The 19,076-nt window shown below is 32.9% G+C and overlaps 1 protein-coding gene across 6 annotated transcripts in view; it reads left to right on the top strand.

Annotated features, from left to right (window-relative positions):
- Positions 1-19,076, top strand: part of Myb (proto-oncogene like protein Myb) — a 50,658-nt gene that overhangs the window by 4,444 nt on the left and 27,138 nt on the right. The window contains exon 1 of one of the 6 annotated variants that reach the window (XM_090114869.1): positions 16,317-16,456. The exons of the other annotated variants lie outside the window; for them this stretch is intronic. Within the exon in view, the coding sequence (XP_089970995.1) occupies positions 16,446-16,456 (11 nt within the window). The 5' untranslated portion in view covers positions 16,317-16,445. Of the gene's footprint in view, positions 1-16,316; positions 16,457-19,076 lie in introns of those variants that run through there. 6 annotated transcript variants of the gene reach the window in all.

Raw genomic sequence — 19,076 nt, 5'->3', positions numbered from 1 at the left:
CCTATAATACGAAAATCCGAAATAATCTCCAAATTTCTGAGTCAGCATTTTTGTACTATGTATAAAATATATAAATTCTAAATATTAATGTGAACCTTGTCGCTATGTGCCATTTTATTACGCGAACAAAATCGCAGGTACCAAGCAATAGAACATAAATCTTGTTAGTTTTACTATCGCATGTACTTTAATATTTAAATACCATAATAACAATGAAGTGTACTATGGCCTAATCGCATAAACTTCCGGAGTGGTTTACTCTTTCAGAGAACACGAACAATCAAACACTTCTATGGCAATAATAATGTTATATTATAGCTTATCTAAACACCGCGATGTAGACTTTTAATTTAAAAGCTCGATTCAGCCGCGCCTTGGAAAATTTTAACATTGGCAATTTTGAATTAAATTATGAAACCAGCGATACCTAAGTAGGTACTTATATCAAAATTTCTATGAATTCATTTCCAATCTGAACTTAAAATCAATTTGAAAAATTAGATTTAAAATAAATATTTTTGTAAATTACATAGTTACCTATTCCTCACGAAAGTTTCCAAAGTTTAATTCGAATAGTTTGACTCTAAAGGCTGCCACAGCGCGTATAAGTAGGTATTATAGTAGTACTATCTTTATTTGCGAATATGGAATATTACTAACACTAAACTAGTACTAAACATAGCACAATTATTGACGTAATAACGTAACCCTTTATTAATAAAATATGATGGTTTCTACATGAAAAACTTACAAACCTGAGGCGGAATTAAACTAACCGGTTCAGAAAACCGGACAAAAGACAGCCCTGAGAAAGAGCTAAATTAGGTATGTTGAATTTTCAGTTTCGTTTGTACTACAATAACCCCCTTTTTGTGAGATGAATTTCTAGATACAGGTATTCTTAGTACTAACATTATGTTCCTGTAAAAGAAGATCGGCAAGATTTTGAAGCTTTTATTCAAAAGATTGCATAAAAGCTATCAAAACTGTTATCATTTGTTAGGGACTGCGTCTACCATTTTCCCCAGTCTATAAAAACTAAAAAGTAACAATTTTAAACGAAAATATTGTCCAAACAAGAACACGTGCTATTCAATTGTTTCATCGTCTATAGCAATGCGGATAATACGTAAATTTAAAGCGTTTAGACTCTAAACATATTCATTCAATACCAATCTTCCTTATAATTTGACCGAGCCCTTCCCTAGGGGTAAGACCGATGACCGAGGGTGCCACCCCCAAAGGTACAATAATTACTTCACGTGCGTCTGCAGATGGCACACAAGGTGCGAGCCAGGGCTGACCTTTTATCGATAAAATTATATCGATAGAATGTAGCCCTGTTAGAATAAATAATAAGTAATATTTCAGACATTTTTCACACACGGCACCATCTGATCCCATACTAAGCTTTTAGCTTGTGATAATTTTTATCGATAAATTACCTACGACTTGTCACTTGTGGATAGAAATGTTATGAACTTACTTTTTAATTAAAGGGGCCATATGTCGAGACCTTTTTGATAAGAAGTGATAGGGGATACCGCAGTATTACCGCTCTTTGTGTATTAGGTATGGTTGAGTAATGTTGTAATTTCGAACGTATCATAAATTTTATGTTAAAACAGTAATCACTCTTTAGAAAGTTTGGTCCAATTCTTATTACAAATTGGAAATTTTCCTACTTATATTAAATATTTTTTTTCGAAAACTGTAACCTTTTTTGCTCATATTAAGAAAATAAAATATGCAAGAGAACGGGTTAACACAAACCGAATTAAAAAAAATATTAATTGAATTCAGCATCGATATGTGCACATCACTAGTCGTGTCTAATACGACAATTCTATGAATGCTGATATAATTGGGGTGACTGTAGGACGTGACTTTCACACGATGCAACTGCATTAAAAATATGTAGTCAATAATAACATAGCTCATACTTTTATTGTCTTTGAATACAAACAAAATTGTTTCCATGCGTAAAAAATACTGTTCTCGTAATTAATGAACCTTAAATTGAAAACACCATGAAACAAATGGTTTAATTTTTATCCGATTTGCGCCAGTAGGTTTATGTTTATTTCCTCTGACTTTTTACAACCTGAGTATAGTTTTGGATTTTGGTTTGATATGTGAATTGAGAAAGTAGATTTTCACTACACACTCATACCGTAAAAACTTTAAATTGAAGAAAATTTGTTTTTAAAACGAAAACGGGAAGTTGTAGACGATTGAAAATGAAAGATTTTTAAAATTGTAAACGTAGTCCTGTTTTAACACTTGAATGTTGTTTAAACGCACGAAAATGAATAGCTTTGGGATCCATCCATCACACTGAAACTCTTAAGTAAAGCTTTACAACTTATCAATAGAGGAGAGATATGAAACACGTTTGCTGTTCCTTGGAACATTATTCACAAAAGCCATAAAAAATGTCCCAATCTTGCCACGTGGGTAACATTTCGTATCAAATCTTTCAAGGCCAGCTGTCTGGCTACAATACCGCTAAGAAATTGGGGTATTTTTTCTAGTCTAGCCTTTTTGTGATTGGCAAAGGTACTGCTATGAATACGTAACATGGGCTGTTCGCAATGTGTCAAAGTTCATATTTTTTCAGAAATTATTGATCCTTGAAGCGTAGCGGAGGGTCGGAAATGTTTTTGCTGTCTTGTGGCTGGGGATGGACTCATTTTTTAGTCATGAAATATTGAGTATGAAGTATTTCAAGTTAAAGTTCTTATGAATAGTGAGACGATGAAGTTTTAACTGTATGATCTAAAAGTTGGTACATAATACGATTTGAAAGAGCTAACTAAAGATTGATGATAATGGACGAAATGTTTGAGTTTTACTTAATAATGTAATCATGTGTCAAGACCATAAAATTTAAATAATTCGAGTGTTAAATTACCCGAATTGTAACGTGATTAAAATATAATATAGCCAACAGCTAAACCACATTACCGATAGTAAAATGTAAATTAAAACATGAAACACCTTTTCTAAGACGATGCGGGCTGTTTATGCCATATAAAGGCAAAGAGGACCCCTATATAGAATTTTTACTGTTTTACATATTATACGTGTCTTGTTATCGCACATGTGGGCTTATATCTATTTCCCTTTAAAACTAAAGTAACTTCAATTAAACTTATTCTAATAATTTCAAAGATATCTAATTAAATTCTTCAGAAAACACCTGTTAAATTAACATGGTATAAAAACTAATAAGCATTTATTTATTTTATCATAAATGTCATAAATTTATCGCAAAACTATTTCTACTCCTATTAAAAACGATATTAAAAAAAAAACACAATTTCTTCTCGTATTATTTTTAAATTTAAATTGAAGGTTTTATATATTCATGTAGGTTCTTTTTATCATGTTTTTGCAACTATGTATATGAGATAAACTAAGTTTACCTACTTATCTTAAACGGTCTGTTTACAGAAAGCAAAAAATGTACGTATACTAAATTCTTCATAAATCACACGTTACATACATGCATGAGTAACTAAATAATTACTCATACAAGCCCTATGAATGTATGAATTAATTTAATGTAACGTTAATTAAAATCGTTTAGGTACCAACAACCGTGTCGACCATATTGCACATCATTTTATGGTTGACGGGAGAGGTGGGAAATGGGTCATCTGGACTCCATACTGACCCATTTAAATGTGTACATAATTCAATTATTCCGTGTATAATAGGATTCATCAAAAAGTGGGGTATTCACGTGTTTATAGAATTCATGCTCTTTATTAGATTGATTAGTATTGGGATTATGGTTAGTGGTGTGATTAATTTTAGTAAATAATTCAAGCACTTTGTTGTAGGAAGATAGTCACTTTATTTATCTTCAAATAGAGTATCGGAGGTATGTCTTAACAGTCTGAAGGATACAAGTGAACTACACACAGAGAGCTATATAACTCAACCATTTAAGGGTCTATACAACACACAAAATGATACCTTTATTTATGACCCTGTTCGAGTATTTCTTGCCCTTACTTCTAGGAATCTATACAATAAATATTCACAAGGTTTAACATGTGTTACCAAGTGTTGAGTGAAACTTTTGTAAATGAAATCAATATTTCAACAATTAGCTATTAGTTTTAAATATCTGAAGGGCATATTTATACTAACGAACAAATGCGAAAACTTTATTTAAATTTTAGCAGATTCTAAAGTAAAGAAATACTTTGCTGTTAAGAATCAATATAAACTTTCAAGTTTTAATATCTCGAAACCATGTAGGAATGCATATAGATAGATACCTATACTTAAGACCTACTTACAACTTCTAAAGTACATTTAAGTACTTTGCTTGTAAGTGGATGTTACCAAAATACTAATTGTAATTTATAGCTCATGAAAGGGTGCAGTTATCACCTGTATTTATTTAAAGTGGGGCTCAAATTACAAACTAATGTCGGAGTTCCCACGAGGGGCATGCATTGGTTTGGACAATAGAGCTTGGTGCATGTTGTACAAATTCTGTTTACAAGGAACGAGATGATCTTGTTCCCATGGTGTTTTGACCCCATATCTGAGGAGTTGTATTGAATATAATTGTTTTGAGTTGGAGTTTTGATCGATTTTATGGGCGAGAGCGTGAGGGTAAGAGAAGTTTATAAGTTGAATAATTCTTTGTTTGATACATATTAATGTTGGTTTTATGCTTTCGATAGTCTTTTTCTATTAATGCATGTAATAAAGAACGATTTACTTATTTAAGACAGAATTCATAATCGCTTCAATCAGTTCACGTATTTTCGGAATTAGTTTGTGAGCCTATTAATATTTGATATACCTATGACATAGTATTTTTCGTACAGTTGATTGAATACTTTTCTCCTTCGAATATTTTCTCAAAGCAACGAGAGCGTGAAATTAATATTAATCTTCAAAGAAAACCCAAATGTTCATATCGTACCATTTGCATATATCCTTTGTCCAAAACCTGCTTTATGGTAAAACATAATTTAGGGGAAAGATTTCAAAAGAGCCTAAAATGCATTATTATGTGTTAAAGTGCATTGCCCTTTGAATAGGCCAGTTGCGTTTGTTTTGACGATTTTTATTTTTGCACTGTATGCATTGCTGGAAACAGCTGTTTGGAGAATTTTCTATAAACACGAAAATTGCTCATGAAATGTTGTTTAGTAATAAAGCTGAGTTGTATGTTGTATGTGCATGTCTTGTCACTATTACAGTTAAGTAGTTAAAAAATATAATTAACTAGATTTCCGCCCGCGGCTTCGCCCGCGTTTTCAAAGGATAACCCGCATAGTTCCCGTTCCCGTGGGATTTCCGGGATAAAACCTATCCTATGTGTTAATCCAAGTTACCCTCTATATATGTGCTAAATTTCATTGTAATCGGTTCAGTAGTTTTTACGTGAAAGAGTAACAAACATCCATACATCCATACATCCATACAAACTTTCGCCTTTATAATAGTATTAAGATATATTTATTAATGCTGGTTACCAATACATTTGTAATTTAAAAGCTTTTTTTTAAACCTTTGAACTTCAATTCTTTAAGCTAGTTAACTAGGTTACAAATTATTCTGATAATATAAGGAAACATTTACAAGGAAATTGTTATCTCGAATTAAAAGCTATGTACACACTATTGAGAGACTATAAATGGTCGATTGAAATTATAATTTAAAGTCTGGATTTTACTACTTCTTGAAAGCTTGTCCTAGAGAGCTTTCTTTAATTTATCTGTAGAATTGGGAATTATTGGTGCTTGTATTTAGTGACAACGCGGCTAATAACATGTTAACAAACCTAAGGTTAGGTCTCATTTCGTTTTCTTTTTGGTTTCTGACCCGTTATCTCTTTAATCTCTTCGGAATATGAGAATGACAAAGCGCACTGCTTTTATCTACATGGTTTTGTTTTCCAGTTTTATGTGTAATTTCCGACGATTGTCATGGTTATTTATATTATCCCGGATTATAAGAAAAACTTTGATACTACAATTTAAAAGTTGCAACTAAAATAATGTTATCGTAAGTCCAAATATCCATACACCGCCAATTTGTTGTGTCCCCAAAAGCGATCCAAAGGAACAAGCTACCATATTTTTATCGATCGGCAGCTGTGTACAATCAACGTGGTATTGTGGGGGTCGCAGATGGCTCGTGCACTCCCGCCGATTGCACGGTATATTGTATTCTATTTGTACATCAGATATTATTGTGTCAATGGATATTCCATTAGGAATACTGAAGCGCTGCAATTGAGTGTAAAACTTTAGAATTTAAAAGTGTCATGATGCAAATGTTTGGAAGGATAGGTCATGTTAGACACTTAAGCGTGTAACTTGCGATGCGATTTATGTATTTTAAAGCGGACGATAAATTTTGAAAAAGTTCATTTTATAATTAGGTAACTACTATCTTTTTGATGCGCCCTCGCTTTTTACCAATGTCTTACATGTCCTTTATTTTTATGGTTGCCTAGAAGAGATTGCTTTTAAGCAATAAGGCCGCCTATTGTACACTTTCCAATTTTGTGTATTCACTTATTTTAAATTTCTGTTATATGTACAATAAAGTGTCATAAATAAATAAATAAATAAATACTACTTTCTTCACAATTAGTGAAAAAGTCGTAAAGGGAAACCAATAATCCTATTGGTCATATAAATCAATTATAAAATTACCAATTCGACCTTTACCTAATTTGATTCGAACAAAACGTTAATCAATATTGCGTTCACACCTTTAGCCACCTATTCTAAAACCATTCGTAATCTTCGATAATTTGCGATCGGTATCGCGTAAATTCGATTGACACGTGGATACCACATGGCATATCACCTGCTTGGCTACCCGATGACGGAACCCGGGCTTCGGGACTGCATTCTTTATCTTCCCATTACTACAGTACCGGTCGTTGACTGCTGTTGATTTTCGCATACGAAATGCGATACCGTCTGGCTCGCGAAAAGGATCAAATAAATTGTAATGATTTATTATTTTGGTAAAGTAATAGGACATTCTAAGCTTACGTGCGGAGTTATTTTGAATATACCTAGTCTGGTCATAAGTTCTGTCACATATGTTTTATTGAATAAACAAAAAGTTACTTTTATATATTTATTGTTTTATATGTGGCAATAAAGCTTACATATTACTTAATAATTTCGTATAAAAATTATTCAAAATGGCATCCATGTTTTGCGATACAAGCTTTCAACCTCCGCGGCCAGTCGTCTATCGCAGCACGCACCATGTCCATGTTTATTTCAGAAGCTACTTTAATAATGGATGCTTTGAGTGACTCCAAATTTGGGTGGGATTTAGCGTAGAGTCTCTCCTCTAAATATTATCAGATTTTATAATCCAGAGGATTCAGGTCCGGGCTAGAAGATGACCAATCTTCATGACGAATGATGTCAATCTGATGGGCGGCAAGGCAATTTTGGATACTCTTGGCTTTGTGGGCAGGTGCTGAGTCCTGCTGGAATACCCAGTGCTGATTTTTTAACATGGTCTAAGAAGGAGGATTCACAAGGTTTGTCAGGACGTATTTTGGTAAACATTGGAACTTATTTTCACACCCTTTTCACAGAAAAACACCTCTGTTAGGCTAAAATAAGACACTCCCAGGAAAACCATTACTGATGGCATTATTGGTGATGGCCTCGTTGGACTCGAAATACACGTTGACACGCTTCTTCACTACTGTGGGTATACACTTTGATATTCTGTTTGTTGCAGCACTCCTCCACTGTAAAATTTTTTTCATCTGAAAACAGAATTTCACGATACATTTTTCTCGCGTATCGTTTAAGTAAAGCGCGACATTTATCCAGTCTTAATATCTTCAGGCGTGTGTTAAGAAAATGCGATGTTTTTCTACAATAAGCCTATAGTCCTAGGTCCTCGTTCAACACCCTTTTAATTGTGGTACTGCTGAGGCCCATCTGCAGTGCTAACTGTTTTCGATTTCGAACCGGAATTTTTCTTATTCACACCTTTACTGCATTTATCACTGCTGTCGTCCAAATCGTACGACAAAGACCACTTCTATTCCTATCTTCTACTCTTGAATCTTACTTAAATCGTTTTATAGTGCAATATAAAAATCTCTGTGTTATTTATAAAATTTAAAGCAAACTGAAAATTTCTCTTGGCGCGTAACCGCTGCGATGCAGAGCGAGAACAGCGACTCTGTCTTCTTTTTGCGTCCACTACATTGTAACAAATACGTTATTCTAATAAAATGTGTCGTTTTTTAACGCGTAAAATAATCAAAAATCGAATGTGAAAAAGAAATTTGCGGTTAACATTAAATATTTGAAAATCTAACATAATGACAGAACTTATGACCAGACTAGTTATTTTCCGTGCTTCTGAAGATGATTTTTTGTTAAGTCATCCTTCGCATTGAGCTTTTGTATTCAATTGTATACTCATTATGTAATAAACCGTCCAATTATAATAATTCAAAACTTAAAATCAAAATATATTTATCAATCCATTAACAATATCCAACCGAAACGTTGTTGTCAAGCAATAAATCACGTAATTATTCAATAAGTAAATAATTCACAATCAACGGGCGGATTTCGTCTATTTCAACATATCAAAATTGCGATAGTATGATAAACTGAAGCAATTTGGTTCAGTGGCGCTTGTGTCGAACGATGACCTCATTGGGGCCCGTCTCATGAGAGCTTTGGGTGTGACATACTTCGTAAATTGAGTTATATTTTATTGATTTAGTTTTTGGGTGTTGACTAGATCAGTTTGGGAGAAATAGTTTTAATAATGGATTTACTACTAACAGAAAAAAGTGTGGGTAGCTATACTTAAATTAAATTTATTGCGAAATATCCAGAACACGGATTTGATTATTTAATGTACAAATTTGATTCTTGTTATATTTATATACTGTTCAAAAGCATTTGAAAGGATAGTAACATCAAAAATAAGATTTAATTTCATGCATAACTATTTATCATTCGATGAAAGCATTAATTAAAAACACATTCTTAATATTCTTCTAACATTTGAACACAAAATGTGGTAGTTAGAATATACCATAAAACGTGCCAATATCAATTAGTAAATTACATATTATATTGGGAATTCGCAACACATGTCCTGTTTTTTATTTATTAATTCACAACGAATCGACCTTTATTTATTAAAACGTCACAACAAAAGCAGTAAATGGTTCATTAGCGCTTTCTCTAGACACCTTTACCTTTAGCGCGTGCTCAATAATTGTAAGAAAGGGAGGAAGTAGGGTAAAAAACGTAAAAAACACACGGGGTTCAGAAATGTCAGGCCATGTGCGCAGGAGTCATTGTTCAAGACATTAATCTTGGGGTAATGCCCAGGTGAACAACCCTTAGACCTTTGTTATATAATAATACAATTTTTTATAACGAAAGCTGCTTGCAACCGGTCAATGTCTTGGCTTTGTGATTGATACAATTTATGGAATCCCGCGCGTTTTCATTAGCCCTGGAAGTTTGGGTGACCACTTGATAAAATTACATGTGCGTTGATGGAATGGATGGAGTGCATGATGTCATGGTTTACTTAATCTGAATTCTAGACAAATCATTTATGAGGATTTATAGGTTCCAGTAAAACTGAGTCGTCTATATGAAGATGATAGCATGTTTTAGGAATAAATGTACTTAATATCTTTGTACTTCTTAATTCGATATCATTTTATGTGATCTTATCGTCGTATATTATTAAAAATATATAGAAATGATCATTCATTATTTAAAATTTAATTTAAATCATAAATTTCTGCTTATTAACAGGTGGATCCATATTTTGAAATATACTTTAGCCTTGAAAACCACACTACATGTATAATAAAACTTTAAATTTCTGGTAGTTAAAGTACAAGTTATAAATGGTCGGATATTACGTTTTAGGGCACTGTAAGGGAGAACCACCCATCGTCTATGCGATGGTAATCATACAACAGCTGTCCCTTTATACCTCACCCCACATTTGTTGCTAGCCTAATGTCCTTTTTAAATTAAAAATGCCTACATTACCTTCGACGTACTTAAAGAATTATTGTATAAGGCATGTCACCGTTTTATTAGGGTTCCGTAGCCAAAATGGCAAAAACGGAACCCTTATAGTTTCGTCATGTCCGTCTGTCCGTCTGTCCGTCTGTCCGTCTGTCACAGCCGATTTACTCGGAAACTATAAGTACTACAGTGATGAAATTTGATGGGAATATGTGTTGTATGAACCGCTACAAAAATATGACACTAAATAGTAAAAAAAAGAATTGGGGGTGGGGCCCCCCATACATGTAACTGAGGGATGAAATTTTTTTTTTCGATGTACATACCCGTGTGGGGTATCAATGGAAAGGTCTTTTAAAATGATATAAAGTTTTCTAAAAAACATTTTTCTTAAAGTGAACGGTTTTTGAGATATCAGCTCTCAAAGTCGTAAAAAGTATGTCCCCCCCCCTCTATTTTTATAACTACGGGGTATAAAATTCTAAAAAAAATAGAGGTGATGCATGCTAATTAACTCTTTCAACGATTTTTGGTTTGATCAAAGTATCTCTTATAGTTTTTGAGATAGGTTGATTTAACTGTAATTTATTATATTTGCTGCTACGGAACCCTTTGTGCGCGAGCCCGACTCGCACTTGGCCGGTTTTATTTTCTATTCTAATAGTTGCTAAGGTCGGACTTGAAGGACCAAGTTTATACAAGGTCTTATAAGTCTGCGCTTTGTACCTTTTTTAGAAAACCTTTTTTCAAACTATTATCTGGTCCTTTTTATAATGTTTTGGTAAATTTAATAAGTAGTCCTGAACATGCAGACTAATATTGAACTTTTGCGCTTTGCCATTTGCGCAGACATTTGAAAAGTAACTGTATCTATCCCCACAGAATCAATAACATTTTCAGCTGTCGTTATCTTTGATTCGAACACCATAAACATATCGTCACATCCAAAAATAGTTTTATCACACGATAACTGAAGGTTTAAGTGGTCCGTTTTGCTAACAAGCAAAAACAAAATGTGTTTAATGTGTCATCGACGGCATATGGTGGACTGGTTTTAAGTTTTCAACAAAAACCTGGATCCCACGTTTAATAAACACGTCGGAAGTTGCCCGGAGATTTTATAATTTTGTTTTTATCGTAGCCGACGTACGTATAAGGTTTCTGCGTTCTTATATTTTAATTTTTAATTATTTACCTTTCATTAGGCCCTCGGAATATAAATCATACACCACATTTTAAACATCTTTAAGTTTATCGAAATTAATTTCTGAGTATTTAAAAACTAGACAAGTGAGATTATGTCTAAGTAATAATATTTATTCAAATGAACAAATTGATTTCATTTTAGTAATTAATCATCAAGTCTTGCTCATAGGTATGTGATAATCCCTCATACATCTCTATATTTATCTTCATTAATTCATGTTGACGTTGCATTCATAAAAAAATCTTTCTGCAATACACACAATGAAAGTAATCCCATAGCGCTAAATCATGGTCCGTGAGAAAATGAATAGACACACTCCTTTATGTGTACTTGGTTCCCTATTCGTTTGTCTTACAAAATATAGTGAACCTGTTCTAACATCTACCCTTATTTATTCTTAGATTAGCCTCGCTATCATAGATGCCAGCTGCTATCAACATTTGGTACAAGCTGGTTAAGATTATGTAAGGTGTTTTTTGTTTGATAATTATCTGTATGCTTATTTTAATTTTAGTAGGCTCATCATATTTCTTTCAAGGTGAAGAGTTTTTTTATGAATTACTGGACAACATTGTTTAACAATTTAATTATTATCTTTTTGTACATCAGAAATGTTGGTAGTATTATTTTTTGGCGATAATTATAGTAATACCATTGTAAATTACAAAACATTGTCTTGTACCTATTAATTACAATAAATTATGTGCCAATGTATTATCAACATTATTAACATTGAAAGGTTTGCTATCCCTGCTTCATGAATAGTGGCTTCAAATAACCCTATTATACTTTCCTATTTAAAATAATCCCTTCGCTAGAGTAATAGTGACCAGACAAAATAGTAAGCTCTCACGGTTTTCAACTCACACTTGAGAAGAATTCAATAGGTTCATCTAATAACATTCTTTTTGTCAAATTTATTTATGGGCTTGGTCAATTGTATCATTGATGATAATGCGCAGTGAGGATATGTATATTAAAAGTATACTTTTCTATATAACTGATTATAATATAAATAGTTTAATGTCTATTGAAGTTTAATCATGCCTTACATAACTTATATTTTTACCTTGTTTGTTAATCATGATATTAATCACATTTTATTTTTTGATAAAATATACCAAATTTTGAAATAATTATAAAACCATATGAATTTACCTGATGAGATTATGTTTTTGTTCTAAGACAGAGAAAGATAGACAAGTTAACTAATGGTAAATTACTAGTTGCTTCATGCTTGCTTCGGCTAGCTACGCCCCGATTTAATACAATAGTATTCAATAGTATAGTTTAGTTTTCTGTTAGTGAAAGAATTTTCATAACCAAGTACTTCCGAATATCACCCCCTACAAAGTAAGAAAGAACCTTTACCTCTACAATATGAGTATAGATTGCGTTTACCATAGCAACCACAACTTACCCAAAGCATCCGCTACTCTCAATGAACATCTTAAACCTGATAGCAGTTTTTTCCAAACTGTGTGAAACTGCGCAAGTACTTGTTACTTCCATACCATTGAACGTATTCTGTTACATGGCGAGACCTCATAAGTGCTTTCTCGAAACAGAATCCGGTGTCGTGTTATCAGTCACTGTGGTCTTGTTTATATGAGCTGACATGCCTTTGTTTCTTGGTGGAATTGAAGAGGTTTTATAGTATTACATTTACGTATACCTTCATAATAATCGTCCATTTGTACTTTGTAGGCGCGTTGTAAGAGTACATAATACCTTACAGTTTTACATGTATGTCTATATACTAATTGTCCAAATGTAGGCAGAGGTGTTGAAGTACAGACCATTTTGCTTTCCTATGCTTATTTTTTAGATACTATTTTAGCTTTTTTCAATCTCGAAAACAACATGCCAGCTTGGTAGACTTGTATGACCCATATCACATGTGCGTAACTGATCAAACAATTACGCTAATCTTATGATGTGTACAAATTACAATGTACATCTCCCGCGAAGGAGTTTTATTAATTCACTTTACGATCAAAATAAAACTAAAAACAAGCTTATGTTACAGATAGCTTGTTATAGATTTTATATTTCTTCGCTAATGTCTTTTAAAGGACATAAATTTTTTTCATTAACTTCTTTTTTGCGTGTAATGAGTAAATAATCAATTTTTTACCACCCACTAGGCGTTCCGTAGAAAATAGGTTAGGATGGGAAAAGTAATACAATAATGCCGTCCTAAGAACAGGTTTTACGAGATTCCACAATCCCTATCACGTTTTCATCTCACATATGAATGGTTTTATTAAATGTATCGTCTTCTCTTAGTTATCGATATTTTAATAATATTCAATTGTTAGTATGAAAAATAATAATAGCAGTTAATTAATAAAATCGAGGAATTATTATTTAACTTATATTATCAAGTAGGTATTTTCTAAAAACGATTTAATCCATAAACAAATCTTGTTCTAACAAAATTATATTATGGTTATGGCTCGCAAAAGCTATAAATAAATAAATTGTAGCTACGTATAAAAATACGCTCAAATTGTTGTTGTATGAAATGCATTCAACCACTAATCGGATAACAAAAAGCAAACTTATAAAAAATGTTGATTTGTAAATAGTTACAAAATTCAATAAATGTTTATAGAATCCTATTGGTATTTATACATTTTCACTTAATACTTCTTAGAAATAATCGCAATGTAATTCTGCCCATTCATTTGTTATTTCTAGACGTCGTGTCTTAGAAAAAGTGTCTTGGGAACAGAAACTAGTCATGCGTCCAGATATGTATAATGTTAAATGATCCCACAGATATGGTTGTAATGGTGACTAAATGTTTGTGTAAATTGCACAAGATTGCATTGTAATTATGGGAATTTATCAACAAAGTCACAACAACATAAAGTTCTAATGACATTTTAGAAAAGTGTGTTTTGTTCTTATTCTCTTGTTCTTAAAAACGACACACGTTACATTAATAATTCTGTTTCTCTTCTTAAATTGAATAGTACTCCTTCAAAGTATTGGTCACTGGCCCTGAAACTTGTCAATAGAGATCTGTCAATACGTTGTGTTATGTGTATCAGTAAACAGTACTAAAACTAGTTTGAATTAGAAAGCGACGCAGTGAACACTGGGGGACGAGCAGGAAGTACGGAATATGAGTGTATTAACTGGACACTTCCTTAGAACCCTCGTGAAGCAAGGAAGTTGACGGTCTTAAGGTTTCGTAAATATTAGGTTATTTGCGATGGTTCATGCGTGGTTGGTTTGCTAGAATGCGTGACGAGAACGGATTGATGAAATAACGGTTAATTATCTTTAAATTTGTTTATAAACTTACAATTAATTTGGGTAAACATCAAAAAGCGAGCCCACATGGTATCGATTGTTATGATAATCAAGCTTAGAAATGAATATTCTCTCGTTGTAATTGTATTTTATAGCTATACTCGTGGGTCTGAAGCACCTTTTATAAAAGCGGTTGGATACCAAATATGAGGTTTTCAATTTTTCATATTTGATCAAAGGAAGATCTACCCCGTAAATGCTTCGAAAGCTTCGAATAGTTTTAAGACTTTTAAGCATTGCCCCTTCATATTACATGGACGTACCTACATAATTACGCTCGTACGTTTCATATTACAAAAGCCACCCTATATAGTCTATTGTAATCATTACATACCTATATAATATTATGTACATCCGTTGCCAATAGTAAAATTTCTTTGTTCCTGCCATTGTTAATGACCTCACCGATTTAGTTAAGACAGTTTCCGTTTAATCGCGACCAAGATCTTGTCCAAGGGTGGCAGGTGGAACCAAAGCTTCCTTATTGTAATTAGAATTACGCTAGGGTCCTGATGATTTCATTGTATTATGTTCTGATAGTCTATTTCCGTTTATTAATGGATAGGACATAGGTTCAAACTTCAAACCATAAGAAAGTCTAAATACCTAAATAGTAATAAATCGAAAACACAATAGGTACCTTGTTCCAATATGCTATGTTGACGGAAATTTCAATACATGTTTATAATATGTACTTCTTTTAAAATATTGACCTTCTCTTTACATTTTGACCTTCAAAAATTAAAGCGAAATACTTTAAGACCATGCCGCTACTCTAAAAGCTATGTGAAAAAGTTACTTATCTGATTAAAAGCTTTCGTATCTGGCATTGCCCTTAAATTTTAGGAATTGATTGAAGTCTTATCATTGTTAATATGACGGGAAGTTGATTTACAATCTGTTATATAATTTATGTGCACACGTAAAAATACTACAAGTCATGTATTCGTATATAAATAAACTGCATAACATGCAGGACTATTAACTGTTTAAACAACGGTTTAAAACCAACATGTTTCAAATCAGCTGACATTTGTAACTCATCGAATTTCGCAAAAACAGAACCCCCCGTTTCAGAATTAGCGTAGCATCCGTTCAAACCGTATTTTTTGTTGATTTTGTCAAGGGCCCGTTTTGCGATCGAAAAGATGCAATTTTCTTAGAATTTCGCTATACGACTTTAAAAAGAATAAGGTATGTAAAGATTGCAAATATTCGTCACTTCATGCTTGTTATTGTTCGTGGGTTTGTAATAAATTTATACGGATAAACTTAAATTTGTACAATCTTCTATAGTTTTTAGAATTGAGGAATTACAAACTATTGCATGTAAATAATTGCTTAGATGAATTAAACATTGTAGAACCTGCATGAATAGGTTTCCAATTGAGGCATTAAAAACTATCTTGTTCAATTTAATTTATTTTATAGCATACGGAAGGTAATAATATAACTTAGTTACGGCGCTGACCTATCCTATAGAAAGAAATATATTTTTCTTTTTCTAAACACATTGCCAGCACCTGCTTGCACCTTTCCATTGCGTCACTTCCCAGAGGGCTGAAGGGTACCTGGTCGTATGTCTCGCTCACACATTCGAAATATATCATTCGTCCTTATCTAGCACAGTTAGGGGTTTTGTATTCACCCTTATTTGCTACGTGGGTGTGTGCGTGCATTGTATTCATACATACCCACACATGCAAGTGCTGATTTCTTTTATTAGTGTGCCAGTGACTTTCAATGCGTGTGCGTCGGAGAATGTGAGTCGTTTTGGCGGGAACCACGGGATAATCTTGTGCAATTAATAACTAGTCTGTAATGTTTAGTGAATAATGGAGTGTTCTGTTTGGTTTGGATAAATCGTCGTGATGTTATTTGAGTAAGTTTTTCATAATTTGTTTGAAGGTAGTTTGCGTTCAGCTGTACGTCTGCAACCTACACAATACAATAACAACATGTACCTACTTAGTACGTTTGCGATCTTTTTGCGACTAATCATGTAATGTTTTCAATTGATGGTATACAAGATTATATACTTCTAATATCAGATGATACACAAATACACAATGCATGAGAAGAAAGGCATCTCCTAAACTTCATTGAAAAAACTAACCCTATAATTAAAATCCTCGTCGTAATTTATAAGAATTAACAAAATCTTACGACGTTGGTAGTTAACTTCCAAGTTCCAGTTACAAGTCTGCGTTTAGTGAAGGCAAAAATGATAAGAAATATGTGTTCATTCAAAACATTCATATCAGCGATTCCGGTTTCGTTTGAGAATTATTGTCGGTAAGCGTTGGTGGGCCTCACTGGAGATTAGATGTTAAAATGACGTAAGCTTAGCGGATAAATAGCACTCATAAATACAATTAATGAATATTGGGATATGTATGAACAAAGGACTGAGACATCCTTGAAAACATTTCGTTCAATTATGCAGGATATTGTAATATGTAACGTCTAGTATGCTGTTTGTTTTGAAATCAGCTGAATAATGTACGAATGTGGAGACATATTTCTTCAAAGCTTTAAGATTGTGTTGACTTCTTATATTTTCGTAAAGTTACCAACGCTCTATTACAGGTCTATTTATATGCTAATTAAAAGGTCAATTTTTTTGTAACGCTTAATTTAAGACGCCACATAAATAAAATTAATTAATAGTCCAAGCATGCTGTAAAGTGTAACAGCAACACCTTGCAGTTGTAATGCTATTTTATATATATTTTATTTAAGTTTAGATAAATAAAGAATTGAAAAAAAAATCGCTTTTTAAAGACTAGTCTCAATCAAGTTATTCCTGTTTTTGAGCGATAGACAAACCACGTTACAGATTCTAGGCATATGATTTTGATGGTCTACCCATATGGGGCTTTGATTGTTCTTTCACTATTTTTCGTTAGAGCGTTGAGAATTTTAGCTGGATACAATTGCACCATAGTACAGCAATAGCTTATTTGACACCCATTATTGTCCCAAGGTTGGATCACACCAGACAAAAGCGACCGGCGCGACTCAAAGTGACAGATAAAATATAAAACCAGTCGATGAATGAAACATGTTTCCATCAGCTGATGCCGGTATTAAACACATATTTATTCCAATTCTTACCTCATCGAAATACGGAGACGAGTATTATTATTGGACCTAAAACCGGTATTCACGTATTTTCAATAGCCATTACGGGAACTCGTTTAATACGAGCTTACGGGTGCTATTTAAGGCTTTATAATATGCAACAAAAGGCTCATATTTGACTATAAGTACGTGTAGAAAGGATGCATTAAAATGCACTGTCCTTCTTCCTAGAATTCCTATTCTACGCGTTCACGCGCCAAAGAAAGATTGGCGCCACTTTTTTCTGATGAACGTATATGTAATGTCGTAATGATTAATTTGCTGGTAGTTATTAAAGGGAATTGCTTTGAAGTATAAATAGCTTTGAGATTAAAGCCATCTAAGCGAATGTGCGATGTGTAAAAGTGAGATAAAGATTAAAGCTTGCCTTGCCGCCTTCACCTTGTAAAGATTCGTAGATCGATTGAAAATGTAGCTCGTTCGTAGCGGATACGATAGGAGATTACGATTTACATTTGTAATAATTTTATGAAACTGCTTATATATTTGTACTGTGCACTGTAAAATTATATCTCCTGCTAGTTGCAGTTGGCTAGTCTCAATCGATATTAGCTGCCATGGCTGAAATTCGATTAGGATTTCTAAAAACTTACTTCTTACTCTTTTGTTTACGACCGTAAAGACTTCCTAATAAGTAGAAAACAAAAACAATACGCATTTCTTAACAATTAATTAAGATAATTTAACAATTGAATTGCTGATTTCTTTAATAGTCTTTTACTTATCAAGGTACAAAAAATTTAAAGCTTCATCGCATTCCCAAGGTTATGTTAAACCGGTCAAGTTCGATATAGCGTGTAGTTCCGTACAGTATTATTATAGCTATTGATAAACTCTAACTAAAACATTTTCGTACTTAGCATAGACTTCCTTAGAAGCACTTTTGAGTCGTCATAATACATAGAAATTATTTACTTGTACGTAAAAAAAAACTTTCTCGAAAGATTCGCAATAATCAAGTTGCTCAATAGATAGAATACTATTTCAAATTGAATAATAACAGGTCTTTATAATGACTATGAATGCCTTTACTTCACTTAAGTAACACGTATTTTTCATCCACAACATTGGAAGCTATATTGCTCGTTAAAAATACATAAAATACTGGTTTCATTTGTCAATATGCCTGAGGAAGTTTTCTGGAACAATGATCTAGGTGTTTTTAATGTTATCATATCATTTATAAGCCCTTAACCTGTGCCTTAAATTCACTCTTAAATTACCTAGGTACCTATTGTCACATTAAACTACTTTTTGTACATACAACTGTATGTAGTCTTATTGCCGTAGGTTCTTTATATTATTTGATGATATTGCATGTCATTTCATACCTTCATTTAAATAAAGCCTTTAATTGT

Source organism: Colias eurytheme, chromosome 22 (genome assembly GCF_061535395.1).
Source record: "Colias eurytheme isolate Ceu_HAF_F1 chromosome 22, ilColEury1 Martin Lab GWU primary, whole genome shotgun sequence".
Classification (NCBI taxonomy): Eukaryota; Metazoa; Arthropoda; class Insecta; order Lepidoptera; family Pieridae; genus Colias; species Colias eurytheme.
This window is presented reverse-complemented; position numbering and strand designations above follow the sequence as displayed.